This window comes from Pieris brassicae, chromosome Z (assembly GCF_905147105.1).
Source record: "Pieris brassicae chromosome Z, ilPieBrab1.1, whole genome shotgun sequence".
Taxonomy (NCBI): Eukaryota; Metazoa; Arthropoda; class Insecta; order Lepidoptera; family Pieridae; genus Pieris; species Pieris brassicae.
In genome coordinates, this window is record NC_059680.1 from 9,261,348 (window position 1) to 9,283,578 (window position 22,231).

General features: G+C 32.6%; 2 protein-coding genes across 4 annotated transcripts; one reads left to right on the plus strand and one right to left on the minus strand.

The window, feature by feature from the left end:
- Positions 1-305: 305 nt before the first annotated feature.
- Positions 306-12,056, minus strand: LOC123718385 (TGF-beta receptor type-1). Of its 3 annotated transcripts, none has more exons than XM_045674800.1 (9): positions 11,758-12,056; positions 11,359-11,476; positions 9,859-9,977; positions 8,409-8,636; positions 7,903-8,133; positions 7,413-7,580; positions 6,913-7,085; positions 5,167-5,400; positions 306-4,980 (listed from the first exon to the last, which is right to left on the minus strand). In XM_045674800.1, exons 1-9 carry the CDS (start codon positions 11,855-11,857, stop codon positions 4,855-4,857), a joined length of 1,497 nt encoding a protein of 498 aa, XP_045530756.1. In that variant the 5' UTR covers positions 11,858-12,056; the 3' UTR covers positions 306-4,854. The 3 variants fall into 3 exon arrangements, with proteins under 3 accessions (XP_045530756.1, XP_045530755.1, XP_045530754.1); XM_045674799.1 differs by lacking the exon at positions 9,859-9,977 and adding an exon at positions 10,391-10,542; XM_045674798.1 differs by lacking the exon at positions 9,859-9,977 and adding an exon at positions 10,870-11,024.
- A 1,285-nt stretch (positions 12,057-13,341) lies between these two features.
- Positions 13,342-22,130, plus strand: LOC123718383 (1-phosphatidylinositol 4,5-bisphosphate phosphodiesterase gamma-1). The gene is made up of 12 exons (XM_045674794.1): positions 13,342-13,957; positions 14,378-14,516; positions 14,926-15,088; positions 15,158-15,358; positions 15,618-15,733; positions 16,052-16,982; positions 17,183-17,364; positions 17,955-18,132; positions 18,347-18,412; positions 19,173-19,364; positions 19,496-20,321; positions 20,671-22,130. Exons 1-12 carry the CDS (start codon positions 13,600-13,602, stop codon positions 20,913-20,915), a joined length of 3,597 nt encoding a protein of 1,198 aa, XP_045530750.1. The 5' UTR covers positions 13,342-13,599; the 3' UTR covers positions 20,916-22,130.
- Positions 22,131-22,231: the final 101 nt, after the last annotated feature.

A 22,231-nucleotide genomic window follows, 5' to 3' on the forward strand; every position in this document is an offset into this window, starting at 1 on the left:
ATTAACATACATTAAGATTGCAAAACACGCATTTAGAATTTGTTTAGTTCTAGATGATAATTTTAAACTTTTGTATTTTTATTATACAAATAAATTTTATCTTTTAAGCTGTTTTTTTATTAGTAATATAAACAGTTAACAAATGTATAAACCAAATTGCATACACTTAAATGAAAATAATTTCTAAGCATATTTCTATTTTAGAAGTATTTTCTGGTTCACCTTTAAATTACTTCAAGTTTTACTTTATGCAGCAGGATTCCCTAAATGCAGAAAAAGCATAAATAAAAGAATTACCTTATAAAAACACTTGTCTATTTAATTAAAACCACTCCATAAACAATCAATAAGAACATAATTTTATATTATGTACACATAATAATCAGTTATTCTGAATCAATGGATTCCTTACAAACATGTGATATGGTGTATTAATTTTTCACACATAATTATTGCTGTCACCTTGTACTTTCTTGGTATTACTTGTCTAACAATTACAACAAATCTATTGCAACCACTTCAAATATGAACTCACAATTTAATGTTCTTTAGTCAGACGTTATACTGAATGTATAATAAATTGAGTCATTCTTGTACCAACAATTTTGAGGTTGATTTATCAATTTTAATTTACATCAAGCAAATCTAAAAACTGGGTCGCCATTGTCTTTATGAAGAGTGCTTTACTAAATTATAATTCCAATAACTATATTATACAATAAACAGTTTTCAAAATTACTGTCTTCAGGATGAAAATTACAATTATACAAATGTACTGAAAAAACTAATTCACAATTATTTAATTAAACGAAACTTAATTATCACTTATACATAGTTATACCTGACACATAAAATATAAAATAATATACACAGTTTATGTCGGTTTCTGAGAATTAGCGGTACTGAAACTGTATTTGTTAGCAATGACTTGCAAAATTTCAATTGCACCGCATTTCTCATTTCCTTACAAATACCTTTCATCTTTTGAGTTACAAATGCAATTGATATTTATGAACAAATAACTTAATTACACAAAAAGAATATATTAATTGTATAAAGCCACAAATGACTCAAGCTTCTGCGATCACAAATTTTATAGTATCGCAAAATTAATTTTGTGGTATTTACAAATGTAAAAATTACATAACCGAAAACTGCTCAAAAATGTATAAAACTTTTATAATATAAATACTACAATCTACAAAACTACCTTAATTAAAATATAAATTTAATATAGGTACTTAGTATTTGTTTAACTTTTTCATTAATTTCAAGACACGGTGAAAATTATCACTTATTATAGTATTGCTTAATCAGGTAAATTTTGTGTTCATATAAAATTTAGGTATAATTCTTAACTTCTTTATAAAAATATCAAATCAAGCGCTGTTAAAGCGTGAATCTAAAAATTTTCAAATTTAAATATTTTTCATGTCTGTACACTTTACAGTCTTATCTGGAAGATTATTTCAGCGAGGACTTTTAGTAGCGAGTTTATTAGTTATTCTGTACAGCGTCGAAGCCCTTACAATTTGCTATATGTTAAATTGCTGTCTTCAATTTTGCATTAGACTTCATCAAACAGTATGAAAATCAGTCAGGTTACACTAATGCTTGTAAGCGATTACTTTAGTTCACCTCGTGTTAGCTGTATCTAGTCAGTCTATCTATATATTGCAATGTAAATGTTATATTTTTTCACAGACCGCAATAACGCACTATGTACATAAATTGTAAACGATGATTATGTAATTGAAATTTAACATTAATGAACAATTCCTTTTGAATATTTTGCCTATAAGCACACAAAGATTATTGCACAATTTCGTCTCTATTGCACTAGAACAACGTAGTATATAAAAATACGACAGTATTTACTGCAGTACATGAACAGTCAGTATTTATGGTGGAGTAGATTCTATCAAATCCATACAGAATTATTTGTATACATGGCTATTATAAAGCACGCAAAATCTACGTTTACTAATGATTAATATAAAAAAAAATATGCATGCAATAAAACTAACAGCTTACGTATTCATAATTATTACAAAAATACTAAACGTGTTATAAAACCTTATAAATGTGGCTAAAAGTAATAGTTAAGGAGCACGTACTTCAGCAAGTTAAATCTTAAACGAATAAAATACTATACAAATTAAATTGTATCGTAACAGTAGTACTACGTGATATTTACAAATGAAAAAAAAAACAAATCACTGATCTAGAATAAACAAGATAACGCGCAATGGAGATGCATTAAAATATTCCTGTTTACCTGCATTCGGCTCACTTACTACGTTGTTACATATTTTATCTCTCAAGGATATCCTGAATACCCTTCACCTTTACGCTGGGAAAATATTTATTAATATATACTTATACGAGAGATGGCAGTGAAAGAAGGCCAATGTAAATAAAAAAAATGTATGATTAATGTATATCGAACTTTTCCTTGCATGGTTCGATAACAACGTATGAAACCTAATAAAATTATGTTTAAAACTATTTACTTAATATATTCTTATTACAAAATTGCAAATTTTAATCCTATATGTGACAATTACACAAAAAATAAGGTAAAGATATGACTTACCAATTAATTTTAAGTCTTTATTAATTTAACACGCCATAACGTTATGATAAATATGTATTTCAAATATAAACCTAGCAAATAGGAGATTATATTATGTTATTCTTTTTAATAATTTTAATTGAAACCTTTAACTTTTTGATGCATGAAACAGTTGGGAAAAGATTAATAAAATTAATTTTAAAATTTTATATATATTGACTTGTTTTTTATATAAACAAATAGATAAATATAATCTCCACTTTACCTCCATCACTGATTACGTGATTATCAATAGAATTTGAATTATCTCATGAAGCGGATTATAATTAATATTAATTAGATCACTAATTAACAATAAAAAAGGTACGAGAACTCTTTTTACTAAGTCCTACACCTAATTTTTAATCAAAACATAGATAAAAGACTTGGGAAAAAAGGCTTGCTTGAATGCCAATATTGCTATCAAATTTTCGCATCTGCGGTGTTAACGATATAAAGCGACGCATCATTCTAAACCTAATAAGACTAATAATTGCTAGTATCGGAACTGCTGTTCGCTTGCGGATGCTTTATTGTACAGCAAACCCTTAATAACCATATAGGTATATTGATAAATGAATGCGAAAACATATGTTATTTTGTACGAAACTTAATTGTAGTATTATGAATAATTGGAATCAAAAACTACCCATGGTAACAAAAAAATATCACTATAACGTAAAGTTCATTACACAACATGTTAATATAATAAATGCTCCTTCTTAAGCCCGTTTTATGTTAACTCTTCTAAGTCATAATCAGAAGAAACAATAAAAAATGCAATTATTTTAAATTTCTTCTTCAAACATAATTTACACCCATTTCTATTGCAGCTTTGTACATGTCGCAGTAAAGTAGTTAAATCAGAGAGTTAATTGAATCTCTAGACAGTTAATTAAATGTCGATATTCAATCAAGTAGTTGGCATTTTGATATAAATAAAGCAGCGTCCAAAACGTTTAACTATCTGTCTGACTGAAAGCCAGCGTGTTGATTAAGAATGTAAAACAAGATGGTCAAACAGGACTCCGCTATGATTATTTTATTTGTTATTGTTATTTTGGTGTGATGACGAAGAACTGAGAGTTTGAAAATTCCATGTTTTATTGTAAATGGTTAGATTATGTTAGTCTTGTTGCCTAGGAACGTTTAGGAAACTCGTTAAACGTTTCGTTCACTCAATTATCTGACGGAACTTTAGCGACTAGATCGAATATTGTTTTTTAATTAACTGTCTAGAGATTCAATTAACTCTCTGATTTAACTACTTAACTGCGAAATATAAAGAAAAATTTAAGCGACATTGTCAAACTAAATTTATTTTCTGTTTATTCTTAAAACTGTGAACGCATTCATAAGCCTTCTGGAATTGTTGTCCATGGGCCTCGGTACTCACATAAGGTGAGCCGTTCGCCCCCCTTTTCTATATATAAAAACTGGAAAATTATTATTGGAAAATGCTAGAACATTAAGCGAAGCTAATGAAACGGGCTCGTGATATTATTCGATTATAATCTAAGAGGTAGGATAAGGAGTGATGACGAGGCGGACCATTCGAGCTTGTCAGCTTCGAAATCCACTCTCTCATATATACTTAATGTCAATCTAAAAGTGGTCAAAACACTAAGAATTTCTATCAAGTATCACAACTCCTGTTTACTTATTTTGAACTTTTTTACAATATTTTACCCTGTCAGTAAGAATAAGTCTAACTGTGAGTATATATTTTGTCTAATAGCAGCTTTATCTACATATTCATGAGAGTGTGGACTTCGAAGCTAAATTGTTCCTTAAAGTCACCTCCAATAATACATGTCAACCATCAATTAACAATATTAAAAGTTGTACACCTAATATCAACAGAAGCACCTATTACTTATTTACAGAATATAAAGCTGATAGAATCTATCAAATCTAAAAATTACGTTTTGCGTATAGCGCCGAAAACGATTTCAATATTTTTTGTACATAACAGTGTGATAAGCTACCCACTATGGATAAGATAAATAACATAGAAATCACATATCATTCTATATTGAATAAAAGCCACTAATTATATATTGCTTAGATACACCTAATCTAACTTACACAATGGTCAGTATTATTGAAGGTCCTATTTTTGGGAAATATAATATTGTTTCGATCCGATTACAATATATTCGATTGAGAGCTGACTTACAAATGTGATCGGACGGTTAGAAAGTTGGACTCGAATAAAAATTATATTCCCGACATAATGTCTACAGTTTGATATGGTCAGCCGTACCGATGTTTGCTAATGTTTTCTTTATTCTGAGTGCTGTCAATCGAGCAGCTGGATTTTGGTACCAACACTCTTTCATGACTTTAGATATTGCGCACAAGACCTGAAAATTATGCGTTACGCATTACATTTCCGAAGCAAATTGCTATATTACAATGTATTTCGCTTAGGTACGAATCCTAATAACTAAAGAAATTGCAAAGCCAAATAATTAAGAAAAATAAATGTAATTAGTTCAATAAGTTAGGTACGTATAAGTGTATGCATGTGTGAGTGTATATTTTCTCACCGGATCCGAGTGCCATCGATTAGGCACACTTGGCCGTCTCTTTTCAATGCAGACCACTCGTCTCATATCTTCCAAAGCTGGATCGGGTGAAACACAGTCATAATATGGTGGTTGATATTCTTCAGGCATACTGCCACATCGACGCGCCATTTCCCATACAACCAAACCGAAAGAATACACGTCCGAGCGCTTGTAAGGATCAAATTGACGAGCGTCCATACTCTCGTCCAAGACCTGAAATAAATTAAACAAAAAATTCAACATCACAATTAATGATATAATTCATAAATTACAAGAGCAACCATAACTGAATGTTTATTATCGTTTGTTTATATATATGATGGATGTATGATAATTCGTAAGTTATTCGATATAAGCTTGGTAAACAAGAAATTGCACCATTTCAACAGCTTCTATAAATAAACATTTAATAATAACTGAGGTGGCCTTTGTGGCGTTATACGTAAACAATTGACGCAATCGCAACATAAATTTTCTCAAAAGGAAATTTCCTTTGGCCTTTAAGTCAATAATAAACTTCGCATTAGTCGGTAGCGCTTTGTAAATTTCAATAAGTTTAACATAGGGTCACCCTTAACAGAACATTCGCTTGTAAAGTCATATAATGCACATTTATAATTATTATTTGTTAAAATAATAATTTACAGCCGAACCAACAAGACTATAAAAAAAACAAAAACTAGGAAAGAACACACACACACACAAATTATAACCAATATGTGGAATTAATAACTTTACATAGATTTTATAATATGATTACAAAAATAGAACTAAAATTATAAAGCATAGGCAAACCTAAGAAAGTGATAACAATATTATGCCCTCCTATAATTGGATGGGCGATCCGAAAAAATATCAAGCACCCATTTCATATTCTAGCCATTAGGTTTAGTAGTGTTAAACTCCACATTAGAGCGCTTAGTGAACATAGAACATCTAAATGAAATGGCTTTGTTGCAACATCTCAAACCTACCTAGGTTTGAGACGTTGAACCTGTGCCTACAATTATGCTCAATTTAAACAAGATATAAGGTGAGTACAACATATTGTAAAAAGTTTATAAAGAAACATGTCATCCAGCAGATTCCTACGACTGTAAAGTGGCTTTACGTTCTAGTACTGTAGACCATTGCTATACGATGGGCTTTTTGCAAGTCTGTCTTTAAAACATAAGATCCAAAGAAAACGCTTTAGCAAGCCCCCCACACTTTTTCTGTAGACTTAACAGTTGGGATTCCACAGGACACTACAGTATTGCAGAATACTTCGCACAAAAGCATTGTATACACCAATGATAGTGCTGGATTTTTTTAAAAGCATTGCAGTTGCGTAAGACGAAACCCAGAGTTTTGGGGGATTTACACACTAGATATCATTTCATCATGTTAGGACAGGTGCAAATGCAATTGAGTCGCAGTACAGCTGATCAAATTTTAGATCTATAATAAAAGTTTTGCCAAGGCGTATTTATACTTAAACTTAATTTTTACAATACAATAAAAATAATGTCCTATAATATTATGTACATTGATTTTTTTATTTGCTAAATAAAATGCTTTATGATAAAAGAGGAGCACATCAATTTGATTAAATATTAAAACCTTAACTATCGAAACTTATACTAAATACATTTATTAAATCACAATCGCCAATGCCTTTTAATTTTAAGTAAAAAGTGCAGATGAGCAAGCAGAACATTTTGATTAATTTAAAAGTATTCTTACCTCAGGCGCCATGTAGCGCTTAGTGCCGACCCGATTAGTCGATGGGACATCCACCGAATCACTGGCCACATTATGCCGCACGGCCAACCCCAAATCTCCGATTACGCAAGATAAATTACTTTTCACTAAAATATTTTTCGATTTCAAATCACGATGAGCGATCGCTGGCTTGCCTGAAACATATTGTTACATACAACATACAACTTAAGTGTTGTCCTGCGATTTGTAATAAAAAAGTAAGGAATATGCCTCTAGTTAACAAAGACTCGGCTATTTGCTAGTCGAGACTCTAAGTTCGAATCCTTGCCGAAAATCATTCCCAATGATTTTAGTAAACAATTTTATGTTTATGTATGTATGTAATGTAATTAATTGGCTTGTATTTAATTCTGAATTAATCAAGCAACATGATATGAAACTTTGTTTCTACTGACATTGCTAACAGCGAGCGTAATGGAGACGTATATTTCAACATTATAATCTTATCTTTTGAAATTTACCTTTAGTTCCAACAATGTCCATGTGTAGATGTGCTAGGCCAGTTGCAACAGATAGAGCCATAGTTACTAGTGTGTTGGAGTCAATAGTCCGCAAAGTTAGAAAGTCAAACAGAGAGCCATTCTCATGATAGTCAGTTATCAACCACAGTTGAGTCCAAGTACCATTGTCTGGAAAACAATAACATCATGTGATATCGCGTTCAAACCAAGCTTAATAACTCTGTTGACAAGTCTGTCAACAGTAGGCACGGTGAAATAGCATACAACATAGTGGGAACACCCAAAAATTACACTTGGCCAATATCAATACATTGACTTCTGACACTCACATTACATCCCGCGAGCTTGCAATCTATACAGAGTAACAAGGAGCAGGGGCAGTTCCGCAATACTAAAATGTTTAAATAGTATTAACGCGTTACCCTGAAAATGTCTTTCTTTAATTTTACAAATGGCATTCTGATGAGGGGTAAGCAAAGTGGAAACTCACCTTTATTATCAGCTGCTATGAATCCGAGAATGTTCTCGTGACGCAACATAACCGTCTGGTAAATTTCTGCTTCGCGAAACCAAGAGCATTCTTCGCGTGAAGAGAAAATCTTAACAGCAACGTTTTCCCCACGCCATCGGCCGCGCCAGACCTCACCAAACCGACCTTTACCGATTATATCCATCAATTGAATCTGCCTTGCGATCGAGCGCTGAACTAGTAGCGGTAGGCCTAAAACCAAGTTGTCTTTTGTTAACATAGCTTTAACACATTAAGAAAACACTTTTTAAAACGATTGAAGCTATGTATATGCATATCACGGTGACCACGGACGCTGTAAAGCACGCGAAAAATTATGTAAATAATTATACGTTTTTAATAGTAATACATAGCTTCAATCCGTTTAAAAAGTGTTTTCTTAACTAAAACCAAGTTGTTAAACATTTTGATAACAAAACATTAAACAAAAGCAAAAATATAAAATAAAACAAAAAGTCTTATTATACCTGATCCGGATCCAGACGTCGTTAGTTCAATCATATCACGAATGGTTGTTTTGATCATTGGATGACGGGGATCACAATAGGAATCTTCGGCAGTGTATGGGGGCAGCGAATGGCCCTTCCGAGCAGGTCTCTTGATCAACCAAACGCTGATTGCTCCACATATTCCAAGCACCGTAAGACCCATTATCCAAGGTATTACTTGCCATGCTGTTGCTGTTGTCTCTGTTGCTTTTATTTTAGAATTTCCGTCAGAATAAACAAGTATTTTATTAAACTTAACTCGATTTTAAAGCAAGTACAACATAATGGATTGTAATTTATTTTGACATAGTCAGACATTGGGACAGACTCTTTTATTCAATATGATCCGCTCCATATTTATAATGAATACATTACTACGTGTTCTTGAAAATAAATAAACTTTAGAGTCACAACATCCAAATACGTCGAATATTAAGGACACCATATATAAGCAAACAAATACACAAAAACTCATAACTCTTTTACTTTTTTTCTTCAATAGCGTAACATAGAGAGAGAGAGTGTGTTTGAGAGAAACATAATCTTTAAAAATACCCATCACCATAATATAATTTATAATAGGGAAACATATTTGGGATATATTAAGATTAATAACACAATTTCAAACGAAAATATCGATCATATCATTCATCATAACATGCTTAATAGATGATACGATTTTTTTTATTACAATTACCATTTACACCTAAATCTAACATTAATATTAGGATATGAAGAAGTCCAAATTAAAAGCAGTCACAAATGCAATACCATAAAATAGTGCCAACGTTAGTAAAATATATTTAAAATCATGCTTAAAATAAAGAATAACCGGCATATGATCACTCACGATATAATTATTTCCCACTAGAAATAAGACAAATCGATCAATGCACGAAACGGGTACCTGCTGCATTTTCTCGACTGCATTCCGTCTTTTGTTTTAATATATACTGCCATGAAATATAAAATGGTAGGTATTATGAAAAAATGTATCGCCGTGATTTTCTGGTTTTGGATTTTTAATGTTTGGAGAATTATCATTTTTAACGGTATTCCATAAATACGACATTAAGTAAATTTATTCAGCACACGTTTCTTTTTTATTTTATTAATACTGAGTACAAATCATTTATATCTTCAACTATATTATATATTTTTACATATGGGCACCAAGATTGTTTACTATTAGGGAAATCCTTATTAATGTCCCAAATAAGAATATGGAATGCGCAATACTCAATAATATATCTCATGCGATGAAATTGCAAGTTATTTAATGACGATATAATTTTCAGGAATAAATAAATAATGGCACAGTAATGATGAGTTTCATTAAACATTCATCTTGATTGCACCAACAATGCTTACGAAGACATAACAGTACAAAGCTACCCCAATAGGACGCCCGGACGAAACAATTCCATACCTGGAAAGAATTCACTATTACAGAAGTCCGATGCGCAGCAAAATATATCGGAAGATTCGTCCTCACGACACCAAATAGGTTTATCTCCTGGAGGGAATATCGTGTCTTGGTGCCAACATCTATACCATAAATGAATACGTTAATTTACATATTCCAAAACTATGCGGTGATCATGGCCGGTAGACTATGAGAAGAAAATAATTAGTAAAATTAATATAAAACAAAATCAATCAGCCATGCTGCTGTGCGGTCAAAACCAAGCCCTAGGCGAGCCGAGTCAACGTCGAGTCTACGCGCAGAAGAAAATATTAATATAGGCGTAGCAAATTGGCAGGAGATGGGCATTTAACCAATAATGCTTTTTAGACAAAAAAAATAAGATGGTATAAATACAAAGACATATTTTTTGCGAATAAGAACATTATCACCGTCTTTGACTACTCCGCAAAATGCTACGCCTACAGTATTAATAAGAAAAGCTGATTGCAAAATGAGCAGCACAGTGTGTGCACTACCTCAACTCCACGCCTACCTGGTGGCTTTGACTGTATCTCCAGATGCAGCTCTCGATTGCACAAGTCATGAGAATTACAACATTGTATCACCACAGATTCATTTCGAGTTCTTGTTGTAGAGCAACTGAAGGGGTGCTCGATGGGTATCAAAGCTTTCAGCTCGATACAGCTGCACCACAAGTGGAACCACCATACATGTTTAGTATGTTAAAGCAAAACCAATGCACACTCAAAAATACTATTGTTAAAATTACACATCATTCGGAACATACTAATTAACTGTAAATGTATGGGCCAGACATATTCTTAGTTGATATATATTCAAAATCCTAAGTCAAAAAGCATGTTTGTTAGAATATTGGCATCTCAACACAAAACTCAGGTAATAGAGGACAAGGCAAATATGCAATATGCTTCTATAATTACAACAAACAACTCAAAAATTTGTGTCTGCTAATAAATTTCCACACTCCCACAAGTGCGTAGAATGTCTTACCCGTTGAATCATGGAGTAGTTTTGAAAATTTTTCTCGGTAAATCTCATCAGAATTGCAGAAATCTTTTGTACAGCAATAATTTCTTGAACCTCTGCATATCATTGGATAGACAGGTGGGAAGGCTTTGCCTTTCAAACAGTTTAAGGCCACCTCTCTACACATCAATGATTTGACATTGATTAAAATGTTGAAACTAGATTAAAAATGAACATCCTAACATAAGTGAAATTTGTGTTGATTTTTTGCCAATTAGAATAATAACTAAACAGCTTTCAACAATAATATTGAATAACTAGGTACAGAACCTAACTATTACTAATGTGTAATAAATCCACTATTTTGTAATGTTTCCATAAGAAGTCCTAATAAATGTTGATAACCGTTCAAAATTAATAGTATGTACACTAATTGTATGTGTGGCCTAAGCTGCATTTATTTGATTTGTTATGAGTGCACATAGTTTCCAAAATATAGCAATAATTACTCACTGGTAGGTATACTTTTGAATTCCATGTTCAATCATGGTGGATGCATAACAAAATCCATCAGTTTCACATGTTGAGTTTGGACAGCTTGAACTTTCAACATTACAGTAGCACTTGAGACCTAAAAACAAGGGAATAATTGTTTTTATTTCATTAACACAAATTTAAAGAATATATATTTTCTTATATAAACAAAATGCTCATTTATTGTTTTTCATCATCTCAACCATTTAAGTAGCAATATAGACCAAAGTGAATTAATACTCTAACTTTTTCGGCACTTATATGGAAAGGATGTTCTGCGAGAACCCAATGTCTAATCTAAGAATATAGATATAGTTATACATATGGGCATAAGATGCTTTGACACCAACACATTTATGTTAACGGAACTGTACTTACTATTTATTTTCTGGATTTTTTGACTGAAAGCTATAATTAGGATTAAAAACCACCTTCTTCCATGTAACAGGTCCATGATTATAGTCTTCGACAAAAACATTTCAATTGGAATGTTTCACGCTGATAAACAAAAAGCTCTTAAGTTACGCAGCTATTTGATAGTAGGGGTAGTATTTCTTGCATTTTGTTCTTTCTTCGATGTAATGTGTTTGAAATAAATTTTAATAGTATTAAATGAGTAAAAACTACATCAGATTATCAATGTAGGACGTAATTATTGATAATTTTACAAAAACCACAGAATATTTCTAATTGCTACACTGACACAAGAAATAATTGACAATTAACATTGAACTCATCGATTTTTTCACAAGTGTATGCTTGATAAACAGTTCGCTATGATTATTGCCTATATTAAAAAAATATCGAATTAATGAACTCCTTTTGTTTTACTCCTAAGTTTTTTGAGTCGATTCAAACTTATAATATTTAACACTCAACAACATCCGGCGCTTCAAATGCCTTTGCGACAGGCCTGACCTACAAATGCCAAATAAATTTGTATGGGATTGGTTTTACCTAGCGGTTCGTCACGTGACAAGTAGTATTTAGGACACCAAAATCAACAATCTTTTGTAATATGCAAATATGAAAAGTGAACATCGTGCATGTTTTCCAAAATGTATCCCTAGTGTAAAAACGAACTAGAAATTATTTGAGGCCTATTGCCTTAACCTATGCACATGTTACTATTAGATAAACTTTAGAAGGAAGGCAAGGCAAGGCAGCACCAAACGATATAATGTTGATTTGTGTATCCTCAAACGCAATTCTCTACGACTAGTTTAACAGGTGGAACTGTTGATTATATTAACAAGCACTTATATTATAAAGGTAGGTATTTTAGGTATTTTTTCACTTATATTAATGTTTCTTTATATTTAGCTTAAGATACGAACAAATATGAATGTATTATCATTATAATAGTATTTTCTTGCTATCGATAATCGTATTGTCGCGGCGAGATTTTAATTCTATGTAAATTTGGCATAAATGATTTGTTTTTTTTAAACAAACAATAGTACAAGCAAACTTAAGACATTTGCGAACTTTGTAATTATTTTATGAGGCTAGGAATGGCCTACAAGAATTTCCTACATCTATCTAGTCTATAAAAGTATGCGGTATACAAACTGATTTATAAATCAACAAAATAACATACAAGAAGAATTATTCATTATATAGCTTTCACATTCGTTTCTAAGGATTTAAAGTAAAGCCGAAAATGGTAATCAAAAAGTTAAAAAAACTAGCGCGTATAGTAAACTTACTTTAAAAAACCTTAACGTAATTTTAGTAAAATGACGAGGAAACCCCGTTTTGATACGTATGACGTGTACCTACGTTCGTGAGGTCAAAGAGGAATTCGAGCAATACTTCACTTTTAAAATTATGTAAGTATCGTTAATTTGTTTAAAATTAACAATTACATTATGCATGCCAAGAAACTGCGGCCCGCGTTCAATACTATAAATGACAGTTGACGTTTGACATTTGGCACATTCAATTACGATTCTACGATCTAATAGCAGTCTTCAATTTTGATTGTATTTCTTCAGTATATATTATTAAGATTATATTAGTTTTCATTCATATTTTTCTATGTCGGTGAGATGTATCCTACAAGACATAAAACAAATTTATAATTCGCAGCTATTTGATAGGGTTACATTAAAATAAATATAGCATATGAGTGTTTAACATGCTTTACAGTCCCATGTAGATCGTATTCAGTTGAGTCTTGAATTTTCGTTGCTATAGTTGACTGAGAAAGGAAGTGCAATGAATTCTGTCTGTTACGACGGGGTTAATGATAGACTTATACACGAAGCTGATCAACTAATTTCTTATATCGAACGTGGTTCCAATGTCTTTAAATTTTTTCCGCGAAAAAGACCCGAACGACGTACTCTTCTAGTGCGTCGCGAAACTCATCAAGTAATTTGGTGTAGAATTGGATCAACACAGAGGCATTCTTACGATGGTGCCTTAGACATACGCGAAATCAAAGAAGTAAGAATTGGTAAATCCTCAAAAAATTTTGAGAGGTGGCCAGAGGAAACAAAAAGACTAGAGAATTCTAAATGTTTCACAATTTACTATGGAACCGAATTCAAATTGCGGTCGGCATCTTTTTCAGGTGAGAAAATATTAAATCGATTTTAATATCAATGAACAATTTGTGTTATATTAAAAAAAGTCTCATTACCACTTCTTAAACATATTGACTTAGCTGCCCTGCAATTCAATTTAACTTGATATCTAATTTTAGATCCTTCCAGAAGTTGATCTAGTCTAAACTAGATTAATCTAACCTGAAACCTCCATATTTTAAAGTCCAAATAGGTCAGGTATATAGTGATAGTCTACTTGAGTGAAATTGACTTACCTGTCTATTGTTAGCAAAAGCAGTTTGTTCTGTTAATAAAACTAAATTTTTAAGAATTCTTGATGTAAACTTTCCTATTTTGCATGATCAAGGTTATGAATGCAATTGTTTGAGTTTGCTGCTTGGCAAATATACTGTTTTGAAATTCAAATTAGCTTGTTTACATTTTAGCTCAGATGGATAAAGAGGTTGAAGCTTGGATAAAGGGAATAAGATTCCTTATTGAGGAAGCTGTTAATGCTTCATACCCCTTGCAAATTGAAAGGTGGCTTAGAAAAGAATATTATATAATTGAAAATCCTCATGAAAAGTAAGTCGGCTAACAGTGTTTTGGTTTTAAGATATATTTTATAATAAGTATAAAATATTTATATTTTTTCTGTCTTTAGTTAATTTACATTTCTTTCTCAGTTTCTACTTTATTTATTTAAATTAAAATTGCTTTTTAGATGTTTACATATTTATGTTAGTGTACAATGGTATTAATAGGCCTAAGCTTAATGTTTACAAATTATATAAATTTATTTAGCTACACTGAAGATTTTTGTATTATCTTAACGAATGATTTCAACGATCTTGAGTGGTAGGTCACACTGGGCATAAAAAATTACTTGAATAGATGAATGCATAATTCAAATCAGTCTTTGTGATTTAAACAGGAGGACATACATGTTCCTTTTATATATTTTAATCCTTTGGATTTCTGTTATAATTTTTAGGATCACTCTGAAAGAAGTTAAAGCATTTCTGCCAAAAATTCACTGCAAAATATCAACAAGCAAACTAAGGGATATTTTTCAAGAAGTTGATACAAGCAAAAAGGGAGAGATTGGTTTTGATGACTTTTCTATTCTTTATCACAAGTTGATTTTTGATGAAAGTGTAAGACACTTAATTTATCTATTACTTAAATATAAAAAAAATATATCTAAATAAAAAAATTTTCTACAGAATGTTCATGATGTATTCAATAAGTATTCCATATATTCTACCAATGGCACCACAATATCACTTCATGAATTTCAACGATTTCTTCTCGTGGAACAATATGATAGGCTTGGCGAAGATGAGGGATTCACGTCACAATTTATCAGGGAGTATCTTAGAGACCCCCAGAGGGACATACATGAACCATATTTTACACTTCATGAAGTAAGTTTAGTTTCATCCATCCATTTCATATATGTCAAAACCACCATTTGCAACGTCAGCATTTTAATTAATTTTTTTTGTGTGATTAAAACTTCACATATTAAAATAGATTACCATGTCACTAGTTTAAGTAAACCTAAAAGATATGGAACCTTCAATGTGTATAAAGTTAGTTACGTAGTTGCGTAGACTCCAAATATATTATCAGTTAGGATCGTTCATTATTTGAAAATGTATGGAAAATCTATTTTTTCCACAGTTCATCGAAATGTTGTTTTCCAAACAAAATACTGTTTGGGACAGTGCACATAATGTGGTCACGCAGGACATGACGAGACCCCTTGCACACTATTGGATTTCGTCATCTCATAACACGTACGTCTCATCATACTTTTGGCTCGAGTCGGTGAATGAAATTGTTTATCAAAAGTTTATCATTTTGATGATATTCTCTGAATTTTACTTAAAATCAGTTTAGAAACCTATTGAATATTTCAATTGGTTGACAGTGACAACTACTTTCGCAGCTTAGTGACTCGAATTTCGACGAAACGACAATTTCTTTAGGCGATAATTATCTAATTACTTTAAAAAACAAGTTTGTGTTAGGGTACTGTTAGGAAGTACATTTATGTTTTTATATGTTAAAATATAAATGTCCGTTTATCGCCATATGTGTTAAATTATTTGCAGCTATCTGACTGGAGATCAGTTTTCAAGTGAATCCTCCATTGAAGCGTATGTGCGTTGTCTGAGGTCTGGTTGTCGTTGCATTGAATTAGATTGCTGGGACGGTCCAGACGGAACGCCTTTTATATATCACGGTCATACTCTGACAACGAAAATAAGATTCATGGATGTACTTAGAACAATAAAGGAGCACGCCTTTATCACTTCTGACTATCCACTGATTTTGTCAATTGAAGACAATTGCTCATTACCACAACAACGGCGAATGGCGAGCGCCTTCCAAGATGTTTTTCGAGATATGCTTCTAGTACATCCGTGTGAAAAGAATGAGACCTGCCTACCCTCACCTCATGACTTGAGGAGGAAAATCATTTTAAAACATAAAAAACTACCTGAAGGTGCTGAAGAAAATTCATTTGCAGTACGTCAAGAGGAAGGAAAAGATCTCGATCTGAGGAATACTATTAAAAATGGGATTCTCCTTCTCGAAGATCCCGTTGACAAGGAATGGAATCCTCACGCTTTTGTTCTTACCGAGAACAAACTATATTATACAGAGCATTACAGCACACCAGGGGAAGCGGATATAGATAGCGACGGTGAACATGAGAGTGAAACGACCAGTATACCACCAGACGAATTACATATCAGTGAATGCTGGTTCCATGGCAAATTAGCTGGCAATAGGCAAGAGGCCGAGGATCTTTTGAGGGCGCATTCCCATCTAGGCGATGGCACATTTCTTGTTAGGGAAAGTGTAACGTTTGTTGGAGACTACTGCCTTTCGTTTTGGAGACAAGGCAAAGTGAACCACTGCCGTATAAAACTGAAGCAAGAGAGAGGGATAACGAAGTATTATTTGATTGATACTGTTTGTTTCGACAGTTTGTACAGCTTGATAACTCATTATAGAACGCATCCTTTGCGTAGTCAAGTAAGTTTTACATAGTTATTGATGCGTATGGAGCAGACACATATCTACGTCTGCTTTGGTCATTTTTATTTTTGAAAGTAAGTGATCAGCCTGAAGTTGGCAGTACGACTTCAAGTATGTAAATTGCATGCTAAAAAGTGGTAGATGTGTGTTTGATTTATAATCATGTAGTATAACCAATACATGTATGCTATTTTTAGGAGTTCTTGATTACATTAAACGAGCCGGTTCCTCAGCCAAACAAGCACGAAGGGAAAGAGTGGTACCATCCATACTGCACACGGGCCCAAGCAGAGGAACTATTACGCAAAGCCAATACAGATGGCGCTTTTCTTGTGAGGCCTAGTGAAAAAGAACACGGCTCTTATGCAATCACATTCAGGTATGTATTTTAAATAGATTTTGATATCTCCCAAACGTGTTTAAATTTAAACTAACTGTGATTCTATATGTATTTTTTATATGTCCTTTCGTGTTATAATGTATGCTACAGGTTATACTGGATAAATGTATTGTCCAATTAATGGATTGTCCAGCGCAAAAAAAGTAGTTCCTGACCGATCTCGCGGCTTCAACCAGACAGAAACTTAGTCAATAATTATATATTTGTAAAATGTGTTTTTATTGTAAAATCGTTTTAGTAACTATAAAATTGCGAAGTTTTAACTATAGTTCTCACCTCCAATTCTAGAGAGATAAAAAGAGACGAAATAGTACTTGATTAATAGAGTGCCACTAAGGGTAAATAAAGATAGAGTAAAGGAATGTACCAAGGAATATACACCATTGATCAAAATCCTTAATTAAATTAAATTATTGTTTTTTTATTCGTCAGTCACAAATCATATCATGAATGACTTACTACTGTCTTTGGACTAAGTTTTCATTTGTCTTCAATCTGTCTCTTCAAATCTTTATAATATTCGTAATTGTGGATATAATAATATGTAAACGGCCGTAACAAAATTTTAGGACTGAAAGGGAGATAAAACACTGCAGAATCCGACAAGAGGGACGGTTGTATACAATTGGTACCGTCAAATTTGAGAGTCTGGTAGAGTTGGTGTCTTACTACGAGAAACATCCTTTATACAAGAAAGTTAAACTTTGCTTTCCGATAAGCGAGAATATTGTTCGTCGCTTGATTGCTGTAAGTTGTATTTCCACAAAATAACTATGTCGATATTTCTGAAGAATTGTAAAACAAGCTTGCACATTTAGCATTTTCCTTAATATGTTTTTGAAAGGTCATCTGCCACCAGCGTCTACTTATCTGATTTTTTATAACTATATACAGTATAGCACTATCTTGTTTGAAGTTATAGATGATGTAGTCGAATATTTTTTAATAATATCGTGTTTAGGAACCGGATGATAGCTCCGTATATGGAACACCAGGATACATGGATCCTTCCTCGTTTCCGTCTAAGGTAATAGTTGAACTTTGCATTTTTTATACTGTTCACATTATTAACACTTCTTCACTTCCACCAGACATGCAAAACGATTTAGTGAGGTTTAACGATTTTGGTGAGGACTTTATGGGTAATTAGGTAGATAGGAATAGCTTTATATTTCCTTTATATACAGCATATACATTATATTAGTTATAAAACTCAATTAAACGCAGCTTAATACCGTAGCTTCTAAAATATTTTAGCTAGAAAGATTTATAAATGGTGTTAATTCTTATAGACGAGAACTAGATCAAAATTACTTTTATTCATTAATTGTTTTAAATATCAGACTTAGATATTCATTTTTCCATTATATTGTAAATATCGGAATATTTTCATTAAAAAAATATTTCGTTTAGAGATTTATCAGAATTACCACCAATATTATTTTAAATTTGCAAATATTGCCGTTTCATTAATTATGTATTGCCATAGTTAGATTATGTAGGGTAGAATCATCCCACGATAGAATAGTTAGATTACGAGAAAACGAATATCAGTTACAGCAAAATTCTCAAAATGAATGCGTTAAAAATCTATTTTTAATAAAATTAATGTAAATTTAATAATTATTATTTATTTTACTTTTTAAATGCCTGCAGAGACACAGGCTTGTACTGATTTTCATTTTCGGATGAGGTTTACTGTAGTTATTATAGTTAGGACTTTTGGTCGAATATAGCTTTACCCTCTAATATATGGTACACATGTTTAAAATTCATATGATTTACAGATCACAGTAAAAGCCCTATACGATTATAGAGCTAGACAGGACGATGAATTGTCGTTCTGTAAACACGCGATAATTACAAATGTGGATAAACCTGATGAAGGTTGGTGGCGTGGAGACTACGGCGGCAAGAAACATCACTGGTTTCCCGCTAATTATGTGCAAGAGATTGAAGTTCCTCATATGCCCAATATTGTAAGTTACATAAGCATTATTATGTAATTTACTTTTTGTTCGCGTCTGAGTTACAGTGATAGAAATCTATATAAACATTTATTTGACGTTTATATTTTTTTCTTTCACATAATAAAAAATGATATTTTCAGGCGTGCCTTGAAAATGAATCGGCAGCACTTGGCGCTTTACAAAAAGGTGTCGTCGATGTTTTAGGCGCCGTAGTTGAACTCGTTGTTGGCGAAGAAAGTGGATCCGCGCGATGGATTGTTCGCATCCAAAGTCCCTCTATGTGCGCTCCATTTGATATGGCTGCACCGACCAGAGAGAACGCCCTAGAGTGGCTCTCAGCTATAAAGGAAGCGGCCCATAGTGCGAGTGCCCGCTCGTTAAAGCATAGAAAAATGGAACGTACCTGGCGTATTGCTAAAGAAATGTCTGATCTCATAGTCTACTGCCGGTCAGTTACTTTTAACCAAGAAAGGATACGCAACAAAGGATTCATTTTCAACGAGATGTCATCGTTTCCTGAAACAAAGGCCGAACGGCTCATGTGCTCCCAAGAGACTGCGTTCTTTATGAAATACCACGCCGTGCAGCTTAGCCGAATCTACCCCAAGGGTCAAAGAATCGACTCGTCGAATTATAGCCCTTTACCATTCTGGAACGCCGGCTCGCAAATGGTTGCACTGAACTATCAAACTCCGGACAAAGCGATGCAAGTCAATATGGGAAAGTTTAAAGAGAACGGTGGTTGTGGGTATATATTGAAACCGGAATATATGTTCGACGAAAACTACAGCCCATACGATAAACGGTATATTGAGAGTAAAGTGAGGCCGTTGACGGTGAAGTTGCGTTTGATAGGTGCTAGGCATCTGTGCAAAACGGGCAGAGGAACAGCGAGCCCCTTTGTGGAAGTCGAAATATTGGGCGCAGAGTATGACAGCGGCGTCAAATTGGTCTCCAAGACTGTTGGTATGTTTGTCTGCTTAATTAGTAAAATTTATAGTAGGTATACAATATTAACACAATTTGAAGTTGGAATATACTAGGATCATATTGACTCAGTTTCCGAGATATTTGTGTACGAAATTTAAGGCGTGCTGGTTAACGAGCATACCATTTCTTAAAGCCAGCACCGCAGTCGCGATCCAACGGGCATTGACAATGACCATGAATGACGGTGTCTCTTACCATCGGGTGATCTCCGTACCCGTTTGTCCTTCTTCTATAAAATAAAAATTTTTGGCTCAAATATCGTACACAAATATCCTAATATCTTTTGACATCTAAAAATATTGTAGCAATCGTGTATTAATTTCAGCTGATAATGGAATAAATCCAATATGGAATGATATCTGTGAATTCGTCGTTGGGAATCCAGACATGGCTTTAATTAGGTTTGTCGTTCAAGATGAAGATGTATTTGGCGATCCCAATTTCGTTGGTCAAGCCGTGTATCCCTTGAAATGTCTGCGTACAGGTTACCGATCGGTAACTTTAACTAATGCTTATTCTGAGGAACTAGAATTATCCTCACTTCTCATTTTTATATGTATGTCATATTAGTCATTCTCGAATATATTTGGTATACTTATGTGCGTTTTGAAATTCGTTGTGAGAAACCTCTAAAATTGCCGCTGTTATTTTAGATGAAGTTTTAAACTGTCATCTAGATATTGGCATAAATTATACGTATATAAATATTATAAATTTATACGTATATAAATATATATAACACTTTAGTAAAACTTCGTAAAAAAGTTTATAAGGTATAGGAGCTAAATGATAGCGAAGCCTAATAGTATTTTAACAGAATATATTCATAAAAGTACATTTCTACTTTCAACGTTTTAACTTAAAGTACTTTTTTCAACACATTAGAATTTGACAAAGACGATATAAATCAATAAATTAAACAATTTATGTTTTTTAATTCATTAATAAATTTAATTTAATATATTTTTAATTTATTACTATTATTTGCTTGGCTTGTCTTGTGACAAAGGCCTCCCACAAGTGTCGCAATATTGTCCCTCTCTGTTCTATTGCATTCTATACTCTTATGTTATCTTATGTCCTACCTGTCTTCCCTTACTTCTTTTGTAATTTAAGGTACTCTGTTACCTCTGCCATTCTTTCCGTTCTCCTCTTACGATGTTTACTAACCCACCCAATTATTGCCATTTCAGTATTTTGACTCCCTTTTCCATGTTCTTTTGGTAGGAGACTAAAGATTACTTAAAAGAGCGCAATGAATCTGTTAACCTTTATGAAATATTATCTGTGTTCGAAAATTTGTTAGACTTAGGTGGTGAACTACGCATTTTTTATGTTATAGCAATATTTGGTTCTGCGATATGGAATACATGATTGTATTAATAGTTTTATTGTTATAAATGTTATGTATCAATCCATTGCATAATAGAAGATATTATTATCTATATAATGTTAGTCTTTCTAAAACGCATAATATTTTTATGTAAGTTATTTTAGGTCTAAGTTCACGTTATTTAAATTGTGATTTTAAATAAAATGTAGACTGATTATTACTGACACAATAAAAAATAATCAGGATTGCTTCTTTCTAAACTAGTGGCTATTATAAGCCTGAGACGCTATAGTCAAAATTATATGAAGAGTTACTTCGAAATATATGTTGTCTAGAAGCCGAGTGAAGGACTAGACAGCCCTGTGACCGTCAAATGTATTATTGCATTTATTTTTATCATACTATCATTTCGTCTACTGTATCTTTGATATAGTACCCGGTTTCAGTGTATGTATTATTAATAAACAATTTTTTTAAATAAGTGTTTTTTCATTTGCTACCGCGCTGTACTTTCATTTCAGACACCTTGCATGTGACAATTGTGCAATTTTTT

What these genes read in the sequence shown, in the direction of transcription:
- LOC123718383 (XM_045674794.1), top strand. Translation starts at nt 13,600, where the DNA reads ATGAATTCTGTCTGTTACGACGGGGTTAATGATAGACTTATACACGAA. An exon ending in AGTTGATTTTTGATGAAAGT is followed by an intron (nt 15,089 to 15,157) that starts GTAAGACACTTA and finishes AATTTTCTACAG; the next exon opens with AATGTTCATGATGTATTCAA. An exon ending in CGCATCCTTTGCGTAGTCAA is followed by an intron (nt 16,983 to 17,182) that starts GTAAGTTTTACA and finishes TGCTATTTTTAG; the next exon opens with GAGTTCTTGATTACATTAAA.
- LOC123718385 (XM_045674798.1), bottom strand. Translation starts at nt 11,857, where the DNA reads ATGTTTTTGTCGAAGACTATAATCATGGACCTGTTACATGGAAGAAGG. An exon ending in ATTCAAAAGTATACCTACCA is followed by an intron (nt 11,025 to 11,358) that starts GTGAGTAATTAT and finishes ATTGATGTGTAG; the next exon opens with AGAGGTGGCCTTAAACTGTT. An exon ending in GGACATTGTTGGAACTAAAG is followed by an intron (nt 7,086 to 7,412) that starts GTAAATTTCAAA and finishes AATATGTTTCAG; the next exon opens with GCAAGCCAGCGATCGCTCAT.